The 26,168-nt window shown below is 36.5% G+C and overlaps 1 protein-coding gene across 7 annotated transcripts in view; it reads right to left on the bottom strand.

The window, feature by feature from the left end:
* MRTFB (myocardin related transcription factor B) overlaps positions 1 to 26,168 on the bottom strand; it is a 197,266-nt gene that overhangs the window by 122,067 nt on the left and 49,031 nt on the right. For 5 of the 7 annotated variants that reach the window (XM_061209926.1, XM_061209924.1, XM_061209925.1 and 2 more), the window contains one exon: positions 6,203 to 6,419. In XM_061209926.1, coding sequence (XP_061065909.1) covers positions 6,203 to 6,356 — 154 coding nt within the window. In that variant the 5' untranslated portion in view covers positions 6,357 to 6,419. Of the gene's footprint in view, positions 1 to 6,202; positions 6,420 to 24,105; positions 24,150 to 26,168 lie in introns of all 7 variants that reach the window. The other 2 variants (XM_061209928.1, XM_061209927.1) reach the window with 1 other exon arrangement.

Below are 26,168 nucleotides of genomic sequence, written 5' to 3'. Positions count from 1 at the left end.
TATTTAAAAAATGTATTAGAAACTAAGGAAAATTACAGTCAAGGAGTATATATTTCTCTTCTCAGTCTAAGTACTCCTCAGTAACTCCTGAGAGCAGGAAAAGAAACTGTCTAAATGTATCAGAATGTTTATTAATATCCTTGAGAATTATTTTAAATATTCAAGAACCTAAATACGTTAATAATAAAGCCAATGACAAGACAATTTTACATAAAAGTATTCATTTCTATTACGTTCAGTTACAGAAAGGGAAGGCAAGAATCCCACAGTTCCACGTCTTGGCTATTTAGCATCTATTTATTTCCTTCCCATTTATGACACTATGAGAATTCCATGTCTGGCTGTTTGCTCCAGAGAAAAATAGAACTATCCTCTCTTTCCCTCACCAACCTCTATTAGTCCATATTAGCTCGTGTACATTCTAAGGAACAGGGTTTTACTCAAGACAAATGCTCAACACCGTTGTACTATTCCCAACACCTAGACTGACAGTTAAGTCTAACAGGTTAATGAGGTGTGGGTAAATGTTTTCAAAGTAAAACCCCAAAAAAAGACCAGCTGCAAACACATACAATTTATCTACTATGGTACAAGGCGAGCAGTTTCCTTTGGCTGGGCTCCATGGCTAGGCAAAGTTCATCTGACTGTTTGCCAATATATTAATACCTGTACTGAATCCAATGCAAAGAGCCACCTTGATTCCCTTGTGTGCAACAAACTTTGGAATATATTATTTTCTCTCTAGTAAGTGGTCACCTGGAACAGAACAAGAGAAGTCTAAAACTGTTCAGTGACCCATTTAACAGATGGAAAATCTTTAAAAAAGTTTTCAAGATGGGACTATAAGCTCAAAAACCTAACAAGTGCAGTAACCAATGATACCGAAGTTTAAAATATGAATAACAAGTCTCTCCTCTTTACGGAGGCCTAAAACACACTGACTATTTCATAATACATATAGCTTCAAAAAGCCTGCTAATACAGGAAGAGAAATGTGGCAGATACTCATTTTCCACCTACATGATACTACTAACAGCTAGCCTGTGGTATGTCCGTGGCCATGTTAATATGACTGAGCCTCATCTTCAGAGATGTGTAAAAAAGTATTAAAATACCGAACTGTTTCATAAAGAGAGAATCTATGTCAACTTATTGGCTTACTCTGTGATAATGCTGGCAATGACCTAAAAGCTTAAGTTCGCCAACCAGCATACTTAATTATCAGTCTTGCAAATGACCTCATGAATGAAAAGTTTCTTCCTCATGGTCTTATCTAAGTATGGGCACAAAGAGCTGTAGCTCTTTCAGGTATGTTGTTTCCATCTACTTTGCCTTTCCCTACTTTTATAAAGTTATATTCACCTTATAGCACCTGAGCTTTTCCTTTTTAAACAATAAAAGGACTAACTCTCCCTTTGACTGATTTCCCTTTTATTCCCAGTGTTAATACTGAAAATGTTAATGTTGAAACATGAAAATGGATCTATTATGTGCATAAAATGTCAAAACAAAGCTCAATTTTCCTGTGTATGCATTGTTTTAGTAAAGGTACATTATTTAGTAAAAGTACACCCACTTTCCTTTATGAAGGACTATCTTGTTGGGAAGAGTCCATTGCCTAAATGGTTGCCTTACTATTGAGGTGCCACTAACTATAGAAATATTTTGGCCACGTTCAGGGGTAAAAGGAAAGCCCTAGCTTATCTTTACTAAACATCTTTCATATTTACTCCAGTAGTGGGAATATTCTGTCACTCCACTACCACTGCCAATAGAAGTATTAACCAAAAATAAGGGAAGATCCTAGAATTGTTACTGTACTTAAATATCAACTTCATTTTCCTTGTGAAGTTTAATTATAAACTATTTGGTGATATAATCCTTCTATACACCAATCCCAAATTGAAATATCTTCATTTCCTTCCCAAAAGAAAGTAATTCTAACAAGTGAAATTCAAAGGCTTAGCAACAACAATAAAACACAATCACCAAGAAACTATCTACGTTCAATTATTTCATAATATCTAAACAGTACTTTGCGTAAATTAATTTTGAGGCTAACATCTACTTCTTGTACACGATATGATTTAAACATGGCATTAAGAAAACCTGAAAAGATGAAGAATAAACATTAAAAAATCACTAAGGTAAGAAAGTTATGGTTCTTCCATCTGTAGATGGCTTGATGTGGTTCTTTCTACTCCGCTCACATTCTTGTATCAAAAACCTAGATTTCTGATAGCTGTACAATTCCATTTACGCCTTGGAATGTATACGCAAATTAGGCTAACATATCATAAGCCTGAAATTAAAGTGTAATATGCCTGAATATAAGGTAAGGTTTTTAACTTCTTGAAGTCACTAATTAGAAAAGAGGAGATTGTCTCATATTTGAGTCCTTACACAGTATCTCGTATCATGAGATGCTCTTTCGTTTACTTAATATTGAACAAAAAAGTACTTGAGGAAAATGCATTAGCTTAAAAATCAACCTCACTCGAAGCTAGTTTTAGGATGTTTATAGAAACGTCTTAATAGAAACAAGGGGGAGAAAAAAAAGGAAGAAAAGAACCAACACATTAATTATTCCCAGATAGTAACCTTAAAATTAAAAGCGTTGGATGTTGTTACATAGAAGATTTTGAAACACTGCTTTTAAAAAAGTAGTCAAGAGGGCAGATAGCAGAAGCAAGAAGAACTACAATTCTGCAGCCTATGGAAGGAAAACCACTTCACAGAAAGACAGACAAAATGAAAAGGCAGAGGACTTTGCACCAGATGAGGGAACAAGATAAAACCCCAGAAAAACAACTAAATGAAGTGGAGATAGGCAACCTTCCAGAAAAAGAATTCAGAATAATGATAGTGAAGATCATCCAGGACCTCAGAAATAGAATGGAGGCAAAGATCGAGAAGATGCAAGAAATGTTTAACAAAGACCTAGAAGAATTAAAGAACAAACACCTAGAAGAATTAAAGAACAAACAAACAGAGATGAACGATACAATAAGTGAAATGAAAAATACACTAGAAGGAATCAATAGCAGAATAACTGAGGCAGAAGAACGGATAAGTGACCTGGAAGACAGAACGGTGGAATTCACGGCTGTGGAACAGAATAAAGAAAAAAGAATGAAAAGAAATGAAGACAGCCTAAGAGACCTCTGGGACAACATTAAACACAACAACATTTGCATTATAGGGGTCCCAGAAGGAGAAGAGAGAGAGAAAGGACCCGAGAAAATATGTGAAGAGATTAGAGTCGAAAACTTCCCTAACGTGGGAAAGGAAATAGCCACCCAAGTCCAGGAAGCGCAGAGAGTCCCAGGCAGGATAAACCCAAGGAGAAACACACTGAGACACATAGTAATCAAATTGACAAAAATTAAAGACAAAGAAAAATTATTGAAAGCAACAAGGGAAAAATGACAAATAACATAAAAGGGAACTCCCATAAGGTTAACAGTATAGAATTTCCTTAAAAAACTAAAAATAGAATTACCATATGACCCAGCAATCCTACTACTGGGCATATACCCAGAGAAAACCATAATTCAAAAAGACACATTCACCCCAATGTTCATTGCAGCACTATTTACAATAACCAGGTCATGGAAGCAACCTAAATGCCCATCGACAGGTGAATGGATAAAGAAGATGTGGTACATATATACAATGGAATATTACTCAGCCATAAAAAGGAATGAAACTGGGTCATTTGTAGAGATGTGGATGGATCTAGAGACCGTCATACAGAGTGAAGCAAGTCAGAAAGAGAAAAATAAATATCATATATTAACGTATATATATGGAACCTAGAAAAATGGTACAGATGAACCGGTTTGCAGGTCAGAAATAGAGACACAGATGTAGAGAACAAACGTATGGACACCAAGGGGGGAAGTGGAGGGGGGATGGTGGTGGTGGGATGAATTGGGAGAGTGGGATTGACATATATACACTAATATGTATAAAATAGATAACTAATAAGAACCTGCTGCATAAAAAAATAAATTAAATAAAATTCAAAAATTCAAAAAACAAATTAAACTAAAAAAGTAGTCAAATACTGTTCTCTCAGAAAGGACACAAGTAAGAGTAGTTAATTCTGGAGAAGTAACTGGGTAGCTGAGGGACAAGACTGGGAGGGTGACCTACTTTTCACTATATACCCATTAGTACCCCCTACATTTCAAGCCAGATAAATGCATTACCTGTTCAAAAAAAAAAAAGGTGATTAAATTCTATAACAGAAATTACAGCCTCATAAAATGTTATGACCAATCACAAATCAAACATGAGTGATTATGACTACCACACTGTAAGACACACAAAAAACCAAAAACAGCCCGTTTTGTGAATGGTACTTGTGGTTTAGACATAAAATCTTCAGTGTCAGATCGTGCATGCATCTAAAAACTGCTGTAACTCAAACAAGAGAGACAGAAATGAAGATACGCCCTGGATTTTAGTGCTAGATGGATGATGCAGAGGTTTTCTACTGATGATAAAAACACCACACAGATACACAGGCAGAGTTTGGGCAAGATAATTTTATGAAATATAAGTGTGGATAAAGCAATCCTTTTATTTTATTGCACTGCTTCATAATATGTGGTTTTAATTACGTACACGTAACTAAATTAATAAATTCTAATTTTTACCATTCATCTACCTCCCTCTAAAAGTTTATATAAGGGGAAGACTACCTCATATTTGGGCTTACCTTATGTTCAGGCATACATATTCAAAAGAACATTCTTGCAAGAGAATGTGGCAAGCTATATCAAGTAAAATCCCCACAAAGCATAAGCTTTCCCCTTACACGTCCCTCCTCTGCTACGTATGACCATTTTCTTGAGCAACTGTATATTATTGCAATTTTATACCAGTTCAACTCTTATTTTGGTCTTCTTTTTTTTTTGAGGGAAATAATTTGAATATTATACTGGTCCAAGTATACTGTGTAAATCTGACCAATTTAGTCATGTTTCAGTTAATGTGGTTATACTCTCTCAGCCACTGCCTAAGATAAAGCTAGGCTCCTAACTGATGGAAGGTTCTAAAGCCATCACCAGCCAACCACAGCCTCCTGAAGGCTTTGACAGCTCCGAGCAAGATGTTGCTTTATACCAATCGCACTGGACAAGGGTCGTGCCCAACAAGCATCAGACACAAGTATCAAATATCTTGTTGGAAGGGAGAACAAGTACACCCCAAAGACATGCACTGAAGAACTGAGAATAGCAGCATAAGTCTTCAATCCATTTTCCTGAATAAGATAAGGCCATTATTTGAAAAGGATCAGGAAACACTTAGAACCCAGAAGATAAGTAACAAGATACGTAAGGAAGTGCTCTATAGGGAGAGTTTTATTTCTTCTGGCTTTTAAAACTGAAATTAAAAAAACACATTTGGGATTGTAAGACTCATCAGAACTGTGGAAAGCATGGCAAATCCAGTTGAAATTCTTAATTCTTTCCCTGTAATATGTATGCTTGGTGTGTTTGTAAATTTTAATACTTTGTTAGTTTTTATGTTTTAAGTATTAAAAATAGACGTATATCATCTATCTCTACTCATTTTTGTTAAAAACTGACAGTACTGTGTTTTCTGGAGACTCTGGGATGCTTCTGATTAATCAGGAGAATTTCCTGAATAGATAACAAATGAACAGAAGATATTCATTTTGTATACAAGTATGAGCCAGCCGAAGACTGAGAATATGGCCATATCCTATACTCATTAATACAAAAAATACTCAAACAAGAAATTCTTGCTTTCTTAGTGATCATTAAGATAGCTCAAATTTTGCCAATTCTGAAATTAAGGTGCAACACATTGGAGATGGGGAACATGGCAGGAGAATCTAGTCAAATCCACCATCTATTTTCCCTGGAGTCAACATAGGAAGCTGCTTTCCAGTACCATGCTAGCGTGAAATCTTCTGCTTGTTCTAAAATGGCTGAACCTAAAGCTTATTTCCAAAGATAACTTTGCTACCAGAGATACTTACTGCGGAAATAATGAAAGAATTGGATAGAAAGTGAAACTCTGCCTGTTCCTCAAAACCAGCCAGCACCCCCTGAGGTTCTCTCCTTCGTGACAGGCTGTCCAATGTAATGGACCAAAACATTACTACCAAAGAGGGATACGTTTAGTTCACAAAGAGGTAAGCTCCCACCACACACGCTGAACTCACCATTCTTCCTTTCGTTCAGAGGGGGCAGGTGCTGACTGGACTGCAAGGAGAGTTCCTGGAATTCGTGGGCAACGGCTTCACTTTGAGGACTTGGAGCAAGATGGGCTAAAGGTCCCAACTCATCCTCGGTGTCCAGTGCCCCTGTGTGATCCATTGTGTCCCAGCCACCGGCAGCAGAGGGTATGAGACGCCTCTTAAATGTGGCCTGTTGAAGAGACTGTCAAAATAAAGAATGTGTAAATAGGTGGTACTTTTATTTTTCTCTGATCTGCACGAAAGTATTAAAATGGGAACCCTGGGTTCTAGTTCAGTTTCACTGCTGTGGCAACTGCCATTCGTTTACCCTCTCTGCATTCAGGTTCCTTGTCTAACACACAGGAATATACCTCCCATCTAAAAAAGTGCTTACTAGATAAATAAAAGTTGAAAGGTATTTTGTATAATTTTTTATACCGTGGATCAAAGAAAGTTATAGTTATCGGTGTCATTACTTAAAGATTTTAATGCATCCTAAAATGAGACAAAAGTCAACTAATGCTGATGAAAATAAAAAAGCAGTCTGGTTTGAAAAATCTATCTCAACTCCTACAAATCAAACAACTTTACACGAAGTCAACATTCCCAGCAACCAGCAATGTTTCAGATAATGAATCCTCTGTCAGCCTCGGTCTCAGAGTGAGAACAGAGAACAAAACTTTCAGCCAACCCACAATGGACATACAGTTCACAACAAAGAGACAAAACTTTATTTTAAGCCACTGAGATTTGGGGTTGTTTACTATCACAGCATAACCTGGCCCATTCTGACTGATATAGAAATTGGTAACAGAAGTACCAAAGACACAATAAAAACCCTAAATATGTGACATTGGCTTATGTGGGGATGAGCAGTGGGCAATAAGAAAACTGTTATGGAAAGTTGAAAGCTAAAAGGATGGTGGTCTGTATTATGCGACGGCAAAGCATCTGATAGGCTACCTGCTTAGCAGCATCCCACATCACAGTGTGTTTATCCATTCACCTATTGATGGACATTTGAGTTGTTTTCAGCTTTTGACTATTACAAATAAAGATGCTATGAACATTCTTGTATGAGTATTTATATGTATATATGCTTCCACTTCTCTTGGGTAAATACTTAGGAGTGAAGTGGTTGGATTGTTTGGCAGCTGCATGCATAAATTTTAAAGAAACTAACAAACTATCCTCTAAACTGGCTGCGCCCTTGTGCTTTCTTACCCGCAGTGAATGAGAATTCTACTTGTTCTACATCCTTGCCAACACTTGATTATGGTCAATTTTTAAAATTTTAGTTATTTTAATGGGTGTGTAGTGATATCTCATGGTTTTATGTATGTATGTATGTATTTATTTATTTTGGGCTGCGTTGGGTCCTCGTTGCTGTGCACAGACTTTCTCTAGTTGTGGCGAGCGGGGGCTACTCCTCGTTGCGGTGCGCCGGCCTCTCATCGCAGTGGCTTCTCTTTGTTGTGGAGCATGGGCTCTAGGCGCGCAGGCTTCAGTAGTTATGGCATGCAGGCTCAGTAGTTGTGGCACACGGGCTTAGCTGCTCTGCAGCATGTGGGATCTTCCCGGACCAGGGCTCGAACCCACGTCCCCTGCAATGGCAGGCGGATTCCCAACCACTGCGCCACCAGGGAAGTCCCGATATCTCGTGGTTTTAATTTGCATTTCCCTAACGATGTTGAGCATGTTTTAATGTGCTTATTTGCCATTTGTATATCTTCTTCAGTTAATATCTGATCAAATATTTTGTTGATTTTTTAAAATAGGTGGTTTATTTTCTTATTGTTTCGAGAGTTCCTTACATATTCTGGACAAAAGTTCTTTATCAGATATGTGATTTGTAAACATAGGCATACCTTGTTTTATTGTGCTTCACTTTATTGCACTTCGCAGATACTGCATTTTTTAAAAATTGAAGGTTTGTGGCAACCCTGCATTGTTCAAGGCTATTGGCACCATTTTTCCAATAGCATATGCTCATTTCTTGGCTCTGCATAATTCTTGAAACATTTCAAACTTTTTCATCATTACTAAATTTGTTATGGTGATCTATGATCAGTGATCTTTGATGTTAACTGTTGTAACTGTTTGGGGGTGCCATAAACCATGCCCATATAAGATAACCAACTTCATTGATAAATGTTGCGTGTTCTGACTGCTCCACCAACCGGCCATTGCCTGTCTCCTCCTTCTCCTTGGGCCTCCCTATTCCCTAGGACAGAACAATATTGAAATTAGGCCAATTAATAACCTTACGATGGCTCCTAACCCTACAAGTGAAAGGAAGAGTCACACGTCTCTCACTTTAAATCAAAAGCTAGATATGATCAAGCTTAGTGAGGAAGGCCGAAAGCCGAGACAGGCTGAAAGTGAGGCCTCTTAGTCAAAGTTAGCTTAGTTGTGAAAGCAAAGGAAAAGCTCTTGAAGGAAATTAAAAATGCTACTCCAGTGAGCACATGAATGATAAGAAAGCAAAACAGCCTTATTGCTGATATGGAAAAAGTTTTAGCGGTCTGGATAGAAGATCAAACCAGTCACAACATGTCTTTAAGCCAAAGACTAAGCCAGAGCAAGGCCCTAACTCTCTTCAATTCTGTGAAGGCTATGAGAGGTAAGGAAGCTGCGGAAGAATAGTTTGATGCTAGTAGAGGTTGGTTCATGAGATTTACGGAAAGAAGCCATCTCCACAACATAAAAGTACAAGGTGAAGCAGCAAGTGCTGATGTAAAAGCTGTAGCAAGTTATCCAGAAGATCTAGCTGAGATAATTAATGAAAGTGGCTACAATGAATAACAGATTTTCAGTGTAGACAAAACAGCCTTATATTGGGAGGATACTTTCATAGCTAGAGACTTTCATAGCCAGAGAGAATAAGTCAAACTCCTGGCTTCAAAGTTTCAAAGGACAGGCTGACTCTCTTGTTAGGGACTAACACAGCTGGTGACCTTAAGTTGAAGCCAGTGCTCATTCACTACTCTGAAAATCCTAGGGCCCTTAAGAATGATGCTAAATCTACTCTGCCTGTGCCCTATAAATGGAACAAAAAGGCCTAGATGATAGATATCTATTTACAACACGGTTTATTGAATATTTTAAGCCCACTGTTGAGACCTACTGCTCAGAAAAAGATTCCTTTCAAAATATTACTGCTCATTGACAGGGCACCTGGGTCACCTCAGAGCTCTCATGGAGATTTACAATAAGATTCATGTTGTTTTCATGCCTGCTAACACAACATCCATTCTGCAGCCCATGGATCAAGAAGTAATTTCAACTTTCAAGTCTTACTATTTAAGAAATAACATTTTGTAAGGCTATAGCTGCCATACATAGTGATTCTTTCAATGGATCTGGACAAAAAGTAAATCGAAAACCTCCTGGAAAGGATTCACCATTCTAGATGCCATTAAGAACATTTGCGATTCATGAGAAGTCAAAGTATCAACATTAAAAGGAATGTGGAAGAAGTTGATTCCAACACTCATAGATGACTTTGAGGGGGTTCAAGACTTCAGCAGAAGAAGTAACTGCAGATGTGGTGCAAAGAGCAAGAGAACTAGAATTGGAAGTGGAGCCTGAAGATGTGACTGAACTGCTGCCATCTCATGATAAAGGAGTTGCTTCTTTTGAATGGTTTCTTGAGATGGAATTTAATCCTGGTGACGATGTTGTGAAAATTGTTGAAATGACAACAAAAAATTTACTTTATTTACATAAACTTAGTTGGTAAAGCAGTGGCAGGATTTGAGAGGACTGAATCCAATTTTGAAAGTTTTCCTGAGTAAAATGTTATCAAACAGCAATGCGTGCTATAGAGAAATTGTTCATGAAAGGAAGAGTCACTCAATGCAGCAAACTTCATTGCTGTCTTATTTTAAGAAATTGCCATAGCCACCCCCATCCTGATCAGTCAGCAGCCATGAACACTGAGACAAGACCCTCCACCAGCAAAAAGATCACAACTCACTGAAGACTCAGATGATGGTTAGCATTTTTTAGCAGTATTTTTAATTAAGATACATAAATTGTTTTTTAGGCATAATGCTATTGCCCAGGTAATGGACTACAGTATGGTGTAAACATCACTTTTATATGCCCTGGGAAACCCCAAAATTTGTGTGACTTGCTTTACTGTGAAATTTGCTTTACTGCAGTGGTCTGGAACCAAACCTGCAATTATCTTTGAGGTATGCCTGGATTTTCTCCCGGTCTATGGCTTACCTTTTTGTGTTCTTAATAGTGTTTTGTAAAGAGCAGATGTTTTTAATTTGAGGAAGTCCAATTTACCAATTTTTTCTTTTATGGATCATGCTTTTAGTGTTGTAGCTAAGAAATCTTTGATTAACCCAAGGTCACAGAGATGATCTCCTGTGGTTTTTTAAAGATATTTTATAGTTTAATATTTTACATTTAAGTCTACGATCCACTTTGAGTTAATTTTTGTATCTGCTGCGAGATACGAATCAAAGTTTTCTGTTTTTTGCATAAAGATATCTGATTGTTCCAGCACCATTTGTTGAAAAGGTTATCTTTTCTCCACTAAATTGTCTTCGCACCTCTGTTGCAACCCAGCTGACCATGTATACGTGGATCTATTTATTGACTCTATATATAGTTCCCAGAAAGGAGAGAACCACAAAGGAGGAGACTCTAAATTCTGTGTATAAACTCTGCCCAAGTCTCTGGCTGACTCCTAAACTATGCACATGCAGGACAGGTTCCCAACTCCTTTTACTAAAGCAAAAATAACAGAACTGAGATCTCAGCTGCTGCTCACCATTGGAAAGACAGAGTTTGCAAAGGTGAGTTCAGCAAAGTTAACTGCCTGCTAAAATAAAATAATACTCTAAGAGGGAAACTTACAGAGTCCAGAATCTCCACAACTGTCCGTCCAGAATTCCATATCCAACAAAAATACCCTTTAATAATGAAGGCAAAATAGTCACCAGCAGACACACACTACAAGAAATGCCAAAAGAATTTCTTCAGGCTGAAGGAAAGTAATGCCACATATTACTTGGGTCTCAGTAATGAAAAGCATCAGAAATGGTAAACATGTAGATAAATACCAAAGACTAGTTTTTCCTGTTGATTTCTTTAACATTACCACTCCAAGTAAAAATTATAGCACCGTGTTATGGGGTTTATAATGTATGTAGATGTAATATATATGATAATTATAGCATAAAGGATGGGGGAGGGGTAACCGTATTACAACATTCTTATAAATACTTCTATACATTATAAGGAAGTTGTACCATTTTAACTTGAAGTAGACTGAGAAATTAAGGTTGTACATTGTAATTCCTAGAACAACCATTTAAAAAAAGACATAGTTTTAGCTAAAAAGCCAATAGGGGTATTAAAAAGGAATTCTAAAAATACTCATTCAACTTAAAAAGAAGGAATAGAGAAACAAAAAAGAGATGGGACAAACAAAAGCAAATAGTAAAATAGTAGACCTAAATCCAACCTTATCAATAATGATATTAAATGTAAATGGACTAAACATTATGATTAAAAGAAAGATTGGGGCTTCCCTGGTGGCGCGGTGGTTGAGAATCTGCCTGCCAATGCAGGGGACACGGGTTCGAGCCCTGGTCTGGGAGGATCCCACATGCCGCGGAGCAACTGGGTCCGTGAGCCACAACTACTGAGCATGTGCGTCTGGAGCCTGTGCTCCGCAACAAGAGAGGCCGCGATAGTGAGAGGCCCGCGCAACACCATGAAGAGTGGCCCCCACTCGCCGCAACTAGAGAAAGCCCTCGCACAGAAACGAAGACCCAACACAGCCAAAAATAAATAAATAAATAAATAAAATTTTAAAAAAAATTGACAGAATGGATTTTTCAGAGTCTAAAAATGTATGTCTATAAGTGACATGCTTTAAATATGAAGACATAAATAGGATGGAAGTAAATAGATAGAAAAAGACGGGTCACACAACAAGATACCCAGCAAGGCTGGAATGACTACATTAACATCAATCAAAGTAGACCTCAAAAGGATGTGTTAGGTAGGTGAATTTGCATGTAAAATGACTTATTTTGCTATGAAATATTAAAATATGACTCCTAGATTTTTTCAAAATTATGCATTTTCATTTCAAATTATTTATTCATATAAAATAAAATCTGTTAATAGCAAATTAATTCTAAGATACAAGTACCATAATGCCCTTTTAATGGCAAGATGTACAAACTCTGAACATTAGCGCTAATGATTTGGAAGATCCTTTAGGCATACAATTTAAAAATATTTTCATGCACTATTATCTGCACTTCATATCGAAGAATTTTTTTCAACCTATTATTCCTTGACATTATGCTCACCTCAAACTCCCACACATCCCTCCAAATTAAGAACATTATAAGCTAAGAAAATCTTTACAAAATGTAGCAAAAGAAAAAGTGTTCAAAATTTTTAACTTAATATTCATGAACATTTTTAACGGAGTACAGACTCTTTCTATTCTGAAATTCTACTACCAAATTTGCAAGCTGTCATCTAATATCTACTTAAATGCTTGATAATTTTGTTTTGAAATTGAAATTCAACATCAAACATAAATAAACACTCTCTGTCCAACAGTCTCTAATTGAGATGTTAAAGAAATGGCATTAGAATGAATTCTTTCATTGGGTCATAATCTAGTTATGAAAGTAAGGCAATCATTCAGCTTTAATAATACAAACTGTGATAAAATATTAATTTGTCTAGAACTGACAGAATGAATGACTATGGAGTTAATATCTGACACGTCCCAATAATATAACTTCATTCCAAAATGAAACTAATCCAACATTTATCCAACGCTAGGTCAAAGCACAGCACGACACTAGTACAAGATCAACCTGGGATATGGCTTCTGCTCTCAAAAAATAAACCACTTCATTGTCAGATACTACACCAGAGACAGAGAAAATAACACAGGAAAAAACAAGAGGCATCACACTTTCATTTGTCCATCTATTGATTCACTCGTATCTTTTTTTCTCAATGGAGTCAAGATAACACCAATAATGATCTTATATTTAAAAAGATGCTGGGCTAAGGTAGTTCCCAAATCAGTGCTAACGTTTGTTTTGAACCAAGTGAAGTCCAAAGCCAAATCTCTTTCCACTGTACCTTACTGCTCGTAATGACTAATTCGTGTGAAATATTAATAAGTAAAGTAGTAATCATTGCTATATAAAAGAAATGCTAAATAATAAAGGAGTTCAAAGAATATCAATATCAAACTTAAGAAGTTTAATATATAATCAGCCAAATGCAGACAGGTAGAATATCCAAATACACTCAACAAGAAATGTTTTAGCAACAGCAAAACTGTTGTCCCTGCCCTTAAAGTTCCCCTGAATTACAAATATTAGGGAAACACCTGGCTAACAGCCCGCAAAAATTTATTTACATTCAAACAAGATAAAACTTGGATCAAGAAGTTCAAAGACAAAGCTGACCACACACAAAAAGTAATTTCTGCATTAGAGGAGTATTTACTATTAAGTCCCATGATCAAACAAATTGAAAATTTCACATCAAATGCACTTTTGAGAAACAGAATTTTTTGTCATTGGGTTGGGTAAATTAGTGATATCAACCTTAATTGATTATTTTATTCTATCAATTCTCCCTTCAAAGCTCCTGGTGGCAATTTGTTAAACATATAATGTTAGAGCTCAAAATTTATTTATGAATATAAGAACAAAACTCCTGTCAACTGTATATGCAAAGATATTTTCTAAATATTATACAGCTGTTTCTGGTATTGTGCTCTAAATAAAATTTCTTAATGGTATCAGGAATTCAGGATCAAGTCTGTTTACATTTTTGTATAAGTAACATTCTCCTCCCAGTTTTTTAACTGGGGGAAAAAAAACAATCACAAAAAGGAACACTTCATCCAATTTGTCCATATTCACTCTTAACAATTAGGATGGAACCAGAAAATCAGAGTTCTAAAAGCACGTTTCTACACAAATATTATTTTACTACATACTGTTTTCATTAACTATTATTATTATGAAAAGTATTTTTGTCCCCCTATTTTTTCTAATTTAATTCCTGTTTTGATTACTTGAATGCACTTATATTTTCAAAGACTATGGAAGTTCATAGAATAACAACATTTTAGCTGAAAGGTATCTTAGAATCTATGCCTAGTAGGTGCTTCTCACCCCTCCTCACAATATGATAATTATTTGAAGAACTTTAAAAAAAAAAAATTCCTAATGGGTAGGGGTAAAGGAGAGTCTCTCCACAGATTTTGATACAGTTACTTGAAAAGAGTGATTCTAATGTGTAGCCAGTGCTGAGAATCATTGACCTAGTGGAACCCCCTTATTTTATAGAGAGGATAAATCATTTGCCCAATGAGTGAGAAGAGAGGTCAGAACCAAATTATTATAGCATGTGTGAAAACAACAGAATATAAGTAGGTACAAAGTGCTGTGGAAACCAAAAGAATTAAATGTCTAATTGTATTTGGGTAAGTTAGGAAAGTCTCCCAGGATGAAAAGGACTTTGCAGACACAGAAGTTTTTCTCATTAGTAAAAGTACCGTGGCATGAACAGCTATCATCCAATAGCAAAAAGTCTGATGGGGCCAGTGTAGAAAGAGCATAACATGGAGAAGCAGAAGACAAGGCTGGTACAGTGAGTTAAAGCACAATTGTGAAGAAGTGTTAAGAAACAGTGATATGATCAGATTTGTATTTTAGAAAGATCATTCTGGCAGAGGTATGTTACTGATAAAAATCTCATGCTGAATAACCAATGTTGGCAAGGATGTGGAGAAAAGGGAACCCTCCTACACTGTTGGTGGGAATGTAAACTGGTGCAGCCACTATGGAAAACAGTATGGAGGTTCCTCAAAAAACTAAAAACAGAGCTACCATATGATCCAGCAATCCCACTCCTGGGTATATATCTGAAGAAAACAAAAACACTTATTTGAAAAGATACATGCACCCCAATGTTCATAGCGGCACTATTTACAATAGCCACGGTACAGAAGCAACCTAAGGGTCCATCAACAGACAAATGGATAAAGATGCAGTATATATACACAATGGAATACAACTCAGCCACAAAAAAGAATGAAATAATGCCATTTGCAATAACACGGATGGACCTGGAGGGTATTATGCTTAGTGAAATAAGTCAGACAGAGAGAGACAAATACTGTATGTTATCACTTATATGTGGAATCTAAAAAATAAAACAAACAAGTGAATACAACAAAACCGAAATAGCCTCACAGATACAGGTTACAAGCAGGGAGAAGGAAGAGGGGGAGGGACAAAGATAGGCGTAGGGGATTAAAAGGTACAAACTACTCTGTATAAAATAAATTAGAAGGATATATTGTACAGCATAGAGAATATAGCCAATATTTTATAATAACTATAAATGGAGTACAATCTATAAATATTTTGAATCACTATGTTGTACACCTGAAACTAATATTGTAAATCAACTATATCTCAATAACAAATTTAATAAATAAAATATGGTTACTGATTAGTCCAAGATGTTATTGGGTTGGCTAAAAAGTTCCTTTGGTTTATAAGTAAAAATAAAAGACACATTTTTCACTTTCACCAAGAACTTTATTGAAAAACGTATTCACTGTTTTGTTCCACTACCTTCGGCCATTTTTCAGGCAACTTCGTAATTCCATCTTCCCAAAACTTTTTATCTTTTTGAGCAAAGAACTGTTCCAGGTGCCTTTTACAGTCTTCCAGGGAACTGCAATTTTTTCCATTAAGAGAATTTTGTAAAGACCGAAATAAATGGAAGTCCGAAGGTGCAGTGTCTGGTGAATACGGCGGATGAATCAGAACTTCCCAGCCAAGCTGTAACAGTTTTTGCCTGGTCATCAAAGAACCATGCGGTCTCGCATTATCCTGATGGAAGATTATGCGTTTTCTGTTGACTAATTCCAGACGCTTTTTGTCGAGTGCTGCTTTCAGTTGGTCTAAGTGGGAGCAGTACTTGTTGGAATTAATCGTTTGGTTTTCCGGAAGGAGCTCATAATAGAGGGCTCCCTTCCAACCCCACTATACACAACATCACCTTCTTTGGATGAAGACCAGCCTTTGATGTGGTTGGTGGTGGTTCATTTCACTTGCCCCACGATCTCTTCCGTTCCAAATTGTTGTACAGTATCCACTTTTCATCGCCCGTCACAATTTGTTTTAAAAACGGAACGTTTTCATTACGTTTCAGCAGAGAATTGCATGCCGAAATACAGTAAAGGTTTTTTTCGCTTAACTTATGTGGAACCCAAACATCAAAGCGATTCACGTAACCAAGCTGGTGCAAATGATTTTCAACGCTTAATTTGGGTATTTTGAGTATGTCGGCTATCTCCCACGTGGTATAATGTTGATTGTTCTCAACTAATGACTCAATTTGATCGCTGTCAACTTCAACTGGTCTACTCGACCATGGAGCATTGTCCAGCGAGAAATCTCCAGCACAAAACTTCGCAAACCACTTTTGACACGTTCGATCAGTCACAGTACCTTCTCCATACACTGCACAAATCTTTTTTTGCGTTTCAGCTGCGTTTTTACCTTTCTTGAAATAATAAAGCATAATATGCCGAAACCGTTGTTTTTCTTCCATCTTCAATATTAAAATGGCTACACAAAAACTCACCAATTTTGATAAGTTTTTTTTAAATGCACGCTGATATGACAGCTGCCACATACAATCTAACAAAATTGTTTCAAATGAAGTTAAAGACAACTAAGCGCTACTAGAGCCATCTTAACGGAAAAAGAAACCGAATGAGTTTTTTGGCCAACCCCATTTTTAAAAATCTCATGCTGAAAAGCTGACAGACTAAGTTAAGATAGTGGAAATGCAGAAAGGGGAATAAATTCAAAAAATATTTCAGAGACAACATTTCAAGGCTGAATGACTGGCTCATTTGAAAGGTAAAGGAGAATAAAGAATTGAAGGTGGCTGACCTGGGCAGCTGGAAAAGCTGGCAGGCAGGGATGAGTAGTGGGGAAGGTGCGTGTTCACTGTGAGAGACTACAGGCCCCTCAGAGGGAGCTCTGAGAAAGGCTGTGGCTGACGGGACAGCTATTTGGTTTGAAGCAAATCACTTAACCTCTCAGGGATCTGGTTTCCTAATTCAAAACAATGGAAATGACAAATGAAAAGAAGAAAAGGGAAGAATATTTACTACATTTCTATGTACTCAGTTTGGCACTAAGTTTACTCTATGCTTTCCTTAACTTTGCCCTAATGACCTCCCTGTGGGCAGGTATTACTCTCATTTTACAGATGAGAAAACCAAGGCTTGGAAAGATTAAACAAAAGTGAGAGATTAGTGCAAAAACCGGGATTCCGACTTCAGAGCCCGTAGTCCTCCTAAAATAATATATTTATGTGCCAAAGCTCAAATGAGTTGGAGCAAATAACTGGGAGAGACAGATGTTACTAGGGTAGGAGGCAGTGGTGCGGAGGGGAGAGGCGGCTGTGGAAGGCTCTGTGGGCACGATCCTTCACACACGCACTGAAGGCCCAGGGCGGGCTCATTCATGCCTCCGTGCAGACCCTGTCGATCAGGCAGTTACGGCGACCAGGGCTGAACAGGAGCAGCAGCACCCCCCCCACCCCGGCTTCGCTTCGGGGCGCGTGAAGAAAACACTCTGCTCTTCCTGTGCCCCTCGAGCAAACACTCAAGGTGCAGCTGGAATTACACTCCAGACTGGAAGAAGATGAAATCTAAAATTGTAGATGTACTGCACATAAACAGGACACGTTTTTGACATCAGGTTATAATTCTTTCAAATAAACAACTTCTAAGCAGGGTTTTTATTTGTAGCGGTTGGATTTTTACGTGTAGCCATTAAATACATAGCCGAAATGTACTATAAATATACAGAACACTGACAATACACTACATAGAAGAAGTTATATAACTGCTCTTCTGTGCCTGAAGTGGCTGTTATAGCTCTAAACATGCCAATGTGATGATTTTTTTTTTTTTTAACTTGTTTACTGCAGACATGTTTCAAACGAACGTAACATGGAGCAAAATGCATACCTAACACTCTCCACAGTGAGACACTCTGAGGTACTGTAACATTTACGTAAAGAATGTTTCTGAAATACTCATTGTAATCCATCTATAAATAAAATTTTGAATTAGCAAAAGTTTAAAACACATGTGGCTTTTAAATTACTATCTAAAAAGACACAAAGAACTAGAAAATTTTATTTGTTCCCCAAGTAAAACACCCAAAACCCAAGTCTTTTTAGCTTGAACAATTGCATTTTCCAAGTTTATTCAAAATGAGTGATTCTCAGAGAATAAGAATTGATTGGAGGATTAATTTTAAGCTGAGATGATTTCCATATTTATCAAATACTGGGTTAAAAACAAACTCTAGTTTTGTTGAACCATAAATTAGCCTTTGATCTAAATGCTAAGAAGTAAATATTTATAAACAGATTAAACAAATGTTTTACTTAACAGATAAAAAATATACTGTACTCCTATTTCTGAGTTCTCTAAGGCAGGGAGAGGAGGTGGAAGGGAAAAGGAAGAAGGGAAGAAGGAAAGAGAAAAACAGAGAAAGAAAGGGGAAGAGAAAGGGCCACTAAAAGGAGGGCAGTCTCTTCTTGCTGTTTTCTAGCTCTTTACACTTCTTGATATTAGAAATCAGTAAATCTGAATTTAAATTTAAACAAAGATATTAAACAAAGTATTCTAAAATACATGAAGAAAGATGAAGTTTAATTTACTTGTCCAAGCTATCTTGACTAGTTAAGTAGCAGAGCTGGGACCATGAGTCCTCCTCTGTACGAGTCCCCTTAACTTATAATCTAGTTCTTTGGTTCCTAATTAATCAGAAGAGAAACCCTCTTGTCTGAGGCAACCACGCCAGATAGTAAGTTGGTAAACTGAAAAACTCAGTTAATAGAGGAGTCATTACAACTGATACACATAAATCTTAAGACATTTTCTTTTAAGTTAGAATGCAGAAATGTCCATGTGTTTGCCAGTATTCCAACACAGGGTCAAGGCCATCTCTTTGCAGATGTGTCAGCTCTCTGGCATAAACCACCACTATCTATGACTCCTAGTTTCCATTTCTTTAAAGTAGAACAAAAATTTAAAGGATTTTGAGCATAGCATGTGTCTATATTTTTACAATTCTGAACCCAATTTATTTAGTTTCTCACCCACACCCAATTCAATAGTATTAAGTAACATGGCTTTGTGGTCCCAGACACGTAACATTTTTGCATTCATAGTTCATCAGTTTACATAATATTTAGTTAAACTGCATAATTATGATTACTACTACTACTGGCATAAACATATTTAGGAATAAATACAGCTGACTTCTGGTTAGCACATAACTTCGTTAGTGAGAGCAGAAATGCATCACCAGACTTCAGTGTCACCTCCTCATCACGCCCATTCAGTGTGTCCTGGGACAAAGGGGTTGGAGAAGGCTGGTAATCCCGCAAGCCGAACAAGTTTAGGATGGATAAGACAGGTTCCACTCCGAAACATTTTAAAATTGAGGCTGATGCCAAGGGCACTTCAAATTGGAAACGATCTTTTTAAGTTTTCTGGAGTCTGTTAATACAAATTACTTCATAGATATTATTTCATTACTGTCTAACTTCATGCAAAATGCGTTAATATTGTACTCTGAGATAACAGGTCAGAGTACATACCAAATAAATGTTAATATTCAGAGTTTTATAACAGTACTCTAGCAGATAGTACAATTATACGTAAGTTTCTAATGCCGTTAGTTAAATACGAAATAATCTATTCTCAGTGTATCACAGTCCTTTCAAAATACTTGTGAATTCTTCTCTCCATTAAACACACTTTGGCATACATCATAAAACAGCAATTTCAATCAGCTGTGAAACAACAGTTGTGGATAAGTGTTTTTTGTTGTTGTTAATTGAGATATAATTCACATACCATAAATTCACCATTTTAATGTGTACAATTCAGTGATTTTTAGTACAGTCACAAGGTATGTAACCGTCACTATCTAATTCCAGAACATTTCATCATATCTATAAGAAATCCCACCCCCATTAGTAGTCACTTCCCAGCCAGGAAGTTACTACCCCCTCCCAGCCCTTGGTACCACTAACCTACTTTCTTGTCTCTATGTATTTGCCTATTCTAGACATTTCATTTAAATAGTTTTACTTCCTTTCTAATCTGGATGACTTTTATTTCTCTTCTTGCATTATTTCCCTGGCTAGACACTCTGTACAATGTTGAATAGAAGTGGCAAGAGTGGATATCCTTTCTTGTTTCTAATCCAAGTGGGAAAGCTTTCAGTCTTTCACCATTAGTATGATGCTAGCTGTAGGTGTTTCACAGATGCCCTTTATCAGGCTGGGAAAGTTCTCTTTTATTCCTAATGTTTTGGGTGTTTTTATCACAAAAGGGTGTTGGATTTTGTCAAATGCTTTTTCTGTATTCATTGAGATAATTGTGGGTTTCCCCCCTCTTTATTCTGCTATATAGTGTATTACATTAATTGATTTTTAGATGTTAAATCAATTTTGCATTCTTGTGATAAATCCCACTTGGCCATGGTATATAATCCTTTTTATAAGCTGCTGGATTTGGGTTGCTAGTGTTTTGTTGAAGATTTTTACATTATATTTACAAGGGATATAGTCTAATTTTCTTTTCATGTGCTGTCTTTAACTGGTTTTGGTATCAATGTAATACTGGCCTCAAAGAATGAGTTAAATGTTTCCTTGTCTTCTATTTTTTGGAGGCGTTTACAAAGAATTGGAGTTAATTCTTCTTTAAATTGGTGGAGCCATCTGGTTCTGGGCTTTTCTTTTTGGGAAGTTGTAAGATTACTCATTCAATTTCTTTGCTATAGGTCTATTTCAGATTTTCTGTTTCTTCTTGAGTCAGTTTTGGTAGCTTGCATCTTTCTAGAAATTGGTCCATTTCATCTGGGTTGTCTAATTTGTTGACATGCAGCTGTTCATAGTATCCCCTTATAATTCTTTTTATTTCTGTAACATTAGTAGTAATGTCCCCACTTTCATTCCTGATTTTGGTAATTTGAATCTTTTCTCTTTTTTTCTTAGTCTAACTAAAGCTTTGTCCCCTTTTTTTGACGTATTCAAAAACCTACTTTTGGTTTCATTGATTTTCTCTATTTTCTTTAATATTTAGTTCTGCTCTAATCTTCTTTATTTCCTTCCTTCTGCTTGCCTTGGGTTTAGTTTGTCCTTCTTTTCTGGTTTTGTTAAGGTGGCAAGTTAGGTTATTGATTTCAGTTTTTTGGAAAAGATATTCTTAAAGTTCCAAACTTTTCACAAAGTGATATAATATACATCTTAATGCACAGTATCCACATTATCCTTACAATGTGTGGTATTCATAAATTTCAAAAAGCACTTATTATTATGTTCAAACTAGTTAAGCTTAAACGTTCCCAGAAGCATTTCTACAACACTGGAGTATAAGAGGACGAAAATCGCTTCAGATATCAGAACCACCATACCCTGTGCACACCTCACCGCCTTCTGAACATACCCAATGATGAAAATGTCTCATTCCTCCACAGGCAGTCCTTTTCATCTCAGAGAATTCCACCACGATGCCCTTCCCCACACTGAAAGGAAACCATCGCTGCAGTAGGTTGTAGTTTCAAAAAGAAGACACGACACTATCTTCAACCCTACATATTCTTCTTACAACGTGACTTCGGCATTCTTCTCATCAAAAGCTGGGGACTAAGCTGCCTCTGCTTGAATTTGTGCTACTCTGTGCTACAGGGTAAGGGATGTTACATGACTTACAAGATTAGGTCATAATAGGTCTGCCTAGGTCTCTTGGAATATTCATCTTTGGAGCTGCTGAGATGCCATGTAAGCCATCTGACTGCCCTGAGGGTGCTATACGGTGAGGAAACCAAAACTAGCCCATGACTAAGCTGAAGTGAAGAGACAGACAGAGATGCCCAGCCAATCACCAGCTACTTCAGCCACCTTCCCTTGCTGTTGCAGTTTCAGCCACTGTCTGACTGCAACCAAAACAGAGACCAAGCCAGAACTGCCCAGCTGAACCCTCCTCAAATCCCTGATCCACAGAGGTCATAGAAGATAAGTAACTGTTGTGGGTTTCAGCCACTAAGTTTTGGGGTGATGTGCTACACAACAATAGTAACTGGAATATTTACTCTAGGCGACATGTACTCCTTAATCCCAGAGTCTGCACCTGGGATCATGAAGACTAAGTCCGATTAATTTTTCAATACTGGAAATACTAAAAAAAATCATAGTTGAGTCTCCGTCTTCTGTGAGCTTATTACATCATTTGACAATTTTATTTTAAATCATGGTTTCACTTTTCACAATTCTGGTCATATTAGTCTGAATTAGTTAAAAGACAGTTTATCTACATTTTCTTAATTATGAGACCCAGAACTATATCCAGTCCTCCAATGACGGTATACATGAACTGTTGAGAAATGCAGGAAGACTATGTCACTCACTGGTGAGGCTTTTATTAATTTGGTGTGAGTTCATATGTATAAACTTTGAATAAAATCCTTTTCCACAGGGAATGGTATAGTACAGGATATCAGTTCAGAGTTAAGGTTTTGGAGTTAGACAAATACGGTGACAAAATTCAGCACTATCACTAAGAAGCTATATGACCTTCAGTAAAGTGTATAACCTCAATAAAGCTTAATTCTTCATTTATAAATTGGGGTCACAGTACCCAACTCATGGGATTATGACGAAGGTTAAACGTAAGCACACAAGTAGCTACTGTTATAATGGTTTCTCCAATCACAATGTTCCTCATCCTCTTCCTGTTGAACTGATTTTTTGTTTGTTTTGATCCAAGGTCAGGGCCTCACATTTAGCTCTATTAAAGTAGCTCTTATTATATACAGCCCATTGCTTCACTCACTTATGATCTTTTACACAAATAACCGTTTATAGAAGATGTAGTGGAAGAAAAAACCCCATTAACAATAGCAACAAAAAGATAAAATATCTAGAAATAAATGTAACTGGGAATGTACAAAATCTTTATAAGGAAAATGTTAAAACATGACTGAAGAACTCCAGAGAAGACTTGAAGAACTAGAGTGTATTATATTATTGGATAGGAAGACTCAGCATCATAAAGATGTCTGTTCTGCCTAATTCAACTTATAAAATTTAAATGATTGAAATAAAAATACAAAAAAGATTATTTTTCCTTTGGAAGTGGGGTCGGGAACCTAGACAAGTTAATTCTAAAGCCCTTATGGAAAAGACAAAAACAAAACAAAACAAGCAGAAGTTGTCTGGAAAACCAATGAAAAAGAGGAGAGCGTGCTACTAGACCTAGCATATATTAAAATATATTACAACGCCTCAATGATTAAAACAGTATGATATTAGTATACGAAGTGAGAGACAGGAAGACAAATGATACAGAAGAGAATGTCTAAAAATTAGATACATATATGCATAGAAATTTAGTATATAATAAAGTTGGAATTGCAAATTACAGTTAAAAACATGGACTTTTTGAAGAAAGGTACTGGGATAACTGAGTAGCCATTTGGGGGAAAAAAAAGTTAGAACCAAACCTAACATAGTTCAGCAGGATAAATGGCTCATGAATCAGAGATTTAAAGGTTAAAATATGAGACGAAAAAGGTTATAGAAGAAAATACGGGAAGTCCTCCATAGCCTTGGAGTGGGGAAAACCTTTCCATCACTCCAACTCCTGAAGCCACAAAAAAAGATGGATAAATTATATATGCATATGTATTTATATGTATATTCATATAAACTTCTACATGTCAAGAAAACCATAAACAAGATGAAAAGTGACTTACCAGGAAGTCTGTATTTGCAACTTACAATACACAGAAATAAGCTCCTACAAACAGAAAAGGAAAAGATCGATAATCAAGATTTTTAAATGAGCAAAGGATATGAATAAAGCTCAGAGAAAAGGAATGTTCTTTTAAAATATGACAAGATGCCCAACCCTCCTCACGAAGAAAGAAATGTTAAAACTACTACAAGAAACCGATTTCATTTAGATTGGCAAAATTCTGAAAGTTTAATAACACAGATTGGCAAGACTGGGCCTTACTTCGTAAATTAGAGGAATATAAAATGGTACAACCTTTATGGATAAAAATTTTTCAACATCTATTAAAATTACAAATGCACTAACTCTTTGACCTAGCAATTTATCGTCTGGGAATTTACATGTTCAAAATGAAACTGTAGGTGAGACTTCTAGAATGGCAGAGAAAAGAGCTCAGCAAATCCTGTCTCTAACGGCAATGATAAAACAAGACAAAATTGCCAAAAACAACCTTTTCAAAACTCCAGAAATTGACGAAAGGCATACACCAAACGGAGAAACATTTATTCAATAAAAAAACTACTGAACCTTCATTTAAAAAAAAATATTCTGTGGCATTTTGCAAATCACATCTACCTGGTAAGGAACTGATTGCATCCAGAATATAAAGGATTTAACATTCAAAATAAAAGACAAAAAAATTCCAATTTAAAAATGGGCAAAATATTTGAATAAGCATTTCACAAAAGATATACAAATGCCTGATAAACACATGAAAAGATGCTCAGTATCATCAGTCACTAGGGAAAATGCAATTAAAACCACAATGAGATACCACTTGACACTAGAATGGCTACAGTAAAAAAGACAGACAATAAAAAATGTTGGCAAGGATGTGGATGGAGAAACAGGAACCTTCACACAGTGCTGGTGAGAATGTAAAATGATACAGCTACTTTGGAAAACCATTTCATTTGGTATTTCCTTAAAGTGTTAAATATAATTTTACCATGATCCAGCAATTCCACTCCTCGTTATCTACCCAAGAGAAACGAAAACATAAAATCCACACAAAGATTTGTAAACAAACGTTTATAGCGGCATTATTCATAATAGCTCAAAACTATAAACAACTTAAATGTCCATTAATTAGTGAATGGATTAACAAAATGTGGTATATCCCAATGGAATATTATTTGGCCACCAAAAAAAAGGGAAGAAATACTGATATAACACAAACAAAACCAAAAAACATTATGCTAAGTGAAAGAAGCCAGATGTCAAAGAACACATGTTGTATGATTCCATTTATATGAAATTTCCAGAAAAAACAAATCTGTACAGGCAGAAAATAGATCAGTGGTTTTCCAGGGTTGGAGACGGGAATAGGGATTAACTGTAAATGGTTAAAGACTCCTTTTTGGTGTGATGAAATGTAAAATCAGATTGTAGTGATGGTTGCCCAACTCTGTAAATTTACCAAAAACCATTGAAGTTTACACTTTTAAATGAGTGAATCTTATGGTATGTAAATGATACCTCAATAAGGCTGCTTTCAAAAAGTATTGTAATCTGTGTGTGAATGCTTATAGGAGCTTTATTTATAATTGCCAAAAACTGGAAACAACCCAAACATCCTTCAGTTTGAATGGAATAAAACACTGTGGTGCATGTGTATCACAGAACACCACTGAGCAGTAACAGGGATGAGCCACTGACAACTGCAACAATTAAGGCAGAATCTCAGATGCGTTATGCTAAGTCAAAGAAGCCACCCTCAGAGGGCTTCAGTACAGGGATGCTGCAAGAAAGCCAAAGCTACCGGTACAGAGAACAGATCCCTGGCTGCCAGGAGTGGGGCTGATACCAAAGAGGAAGCCAAGGGAGTTTCAGGAGGATGGAACTGTTCTGTATCTTGACTGTGGGTGTGGTTACACGACCCTATATATTTGTCAAAAATCAGAACTGTACGTCAGAAACATTGACATATGTGTATATTAAAAATAAATTTAGTGATGTTGTATAAGATTATTCATTGCAGCATGATTTTTAATAGCAACCAATCAGAAACAACTCCAGTCA

Source organism: Eubalaena glacialis, chromosome 13 (assembly GCF_028564815.1).
Source record: "Eubalaena glacialis isolate mEubGla1 chromosome 13, mEubGla1.1.hap2.+ XY, whole genome shotgun sequence".
Classification (NCBI taxonomy): Eukaryota; Metazoa; Chordata; class Mammalia; order Artiodactyla; family Balaenidae; genus Eubalaena; species Eubalaena glacialis.
This window is presented reverse-complemented; position numbering and strand designations above follow the sequence as displayed.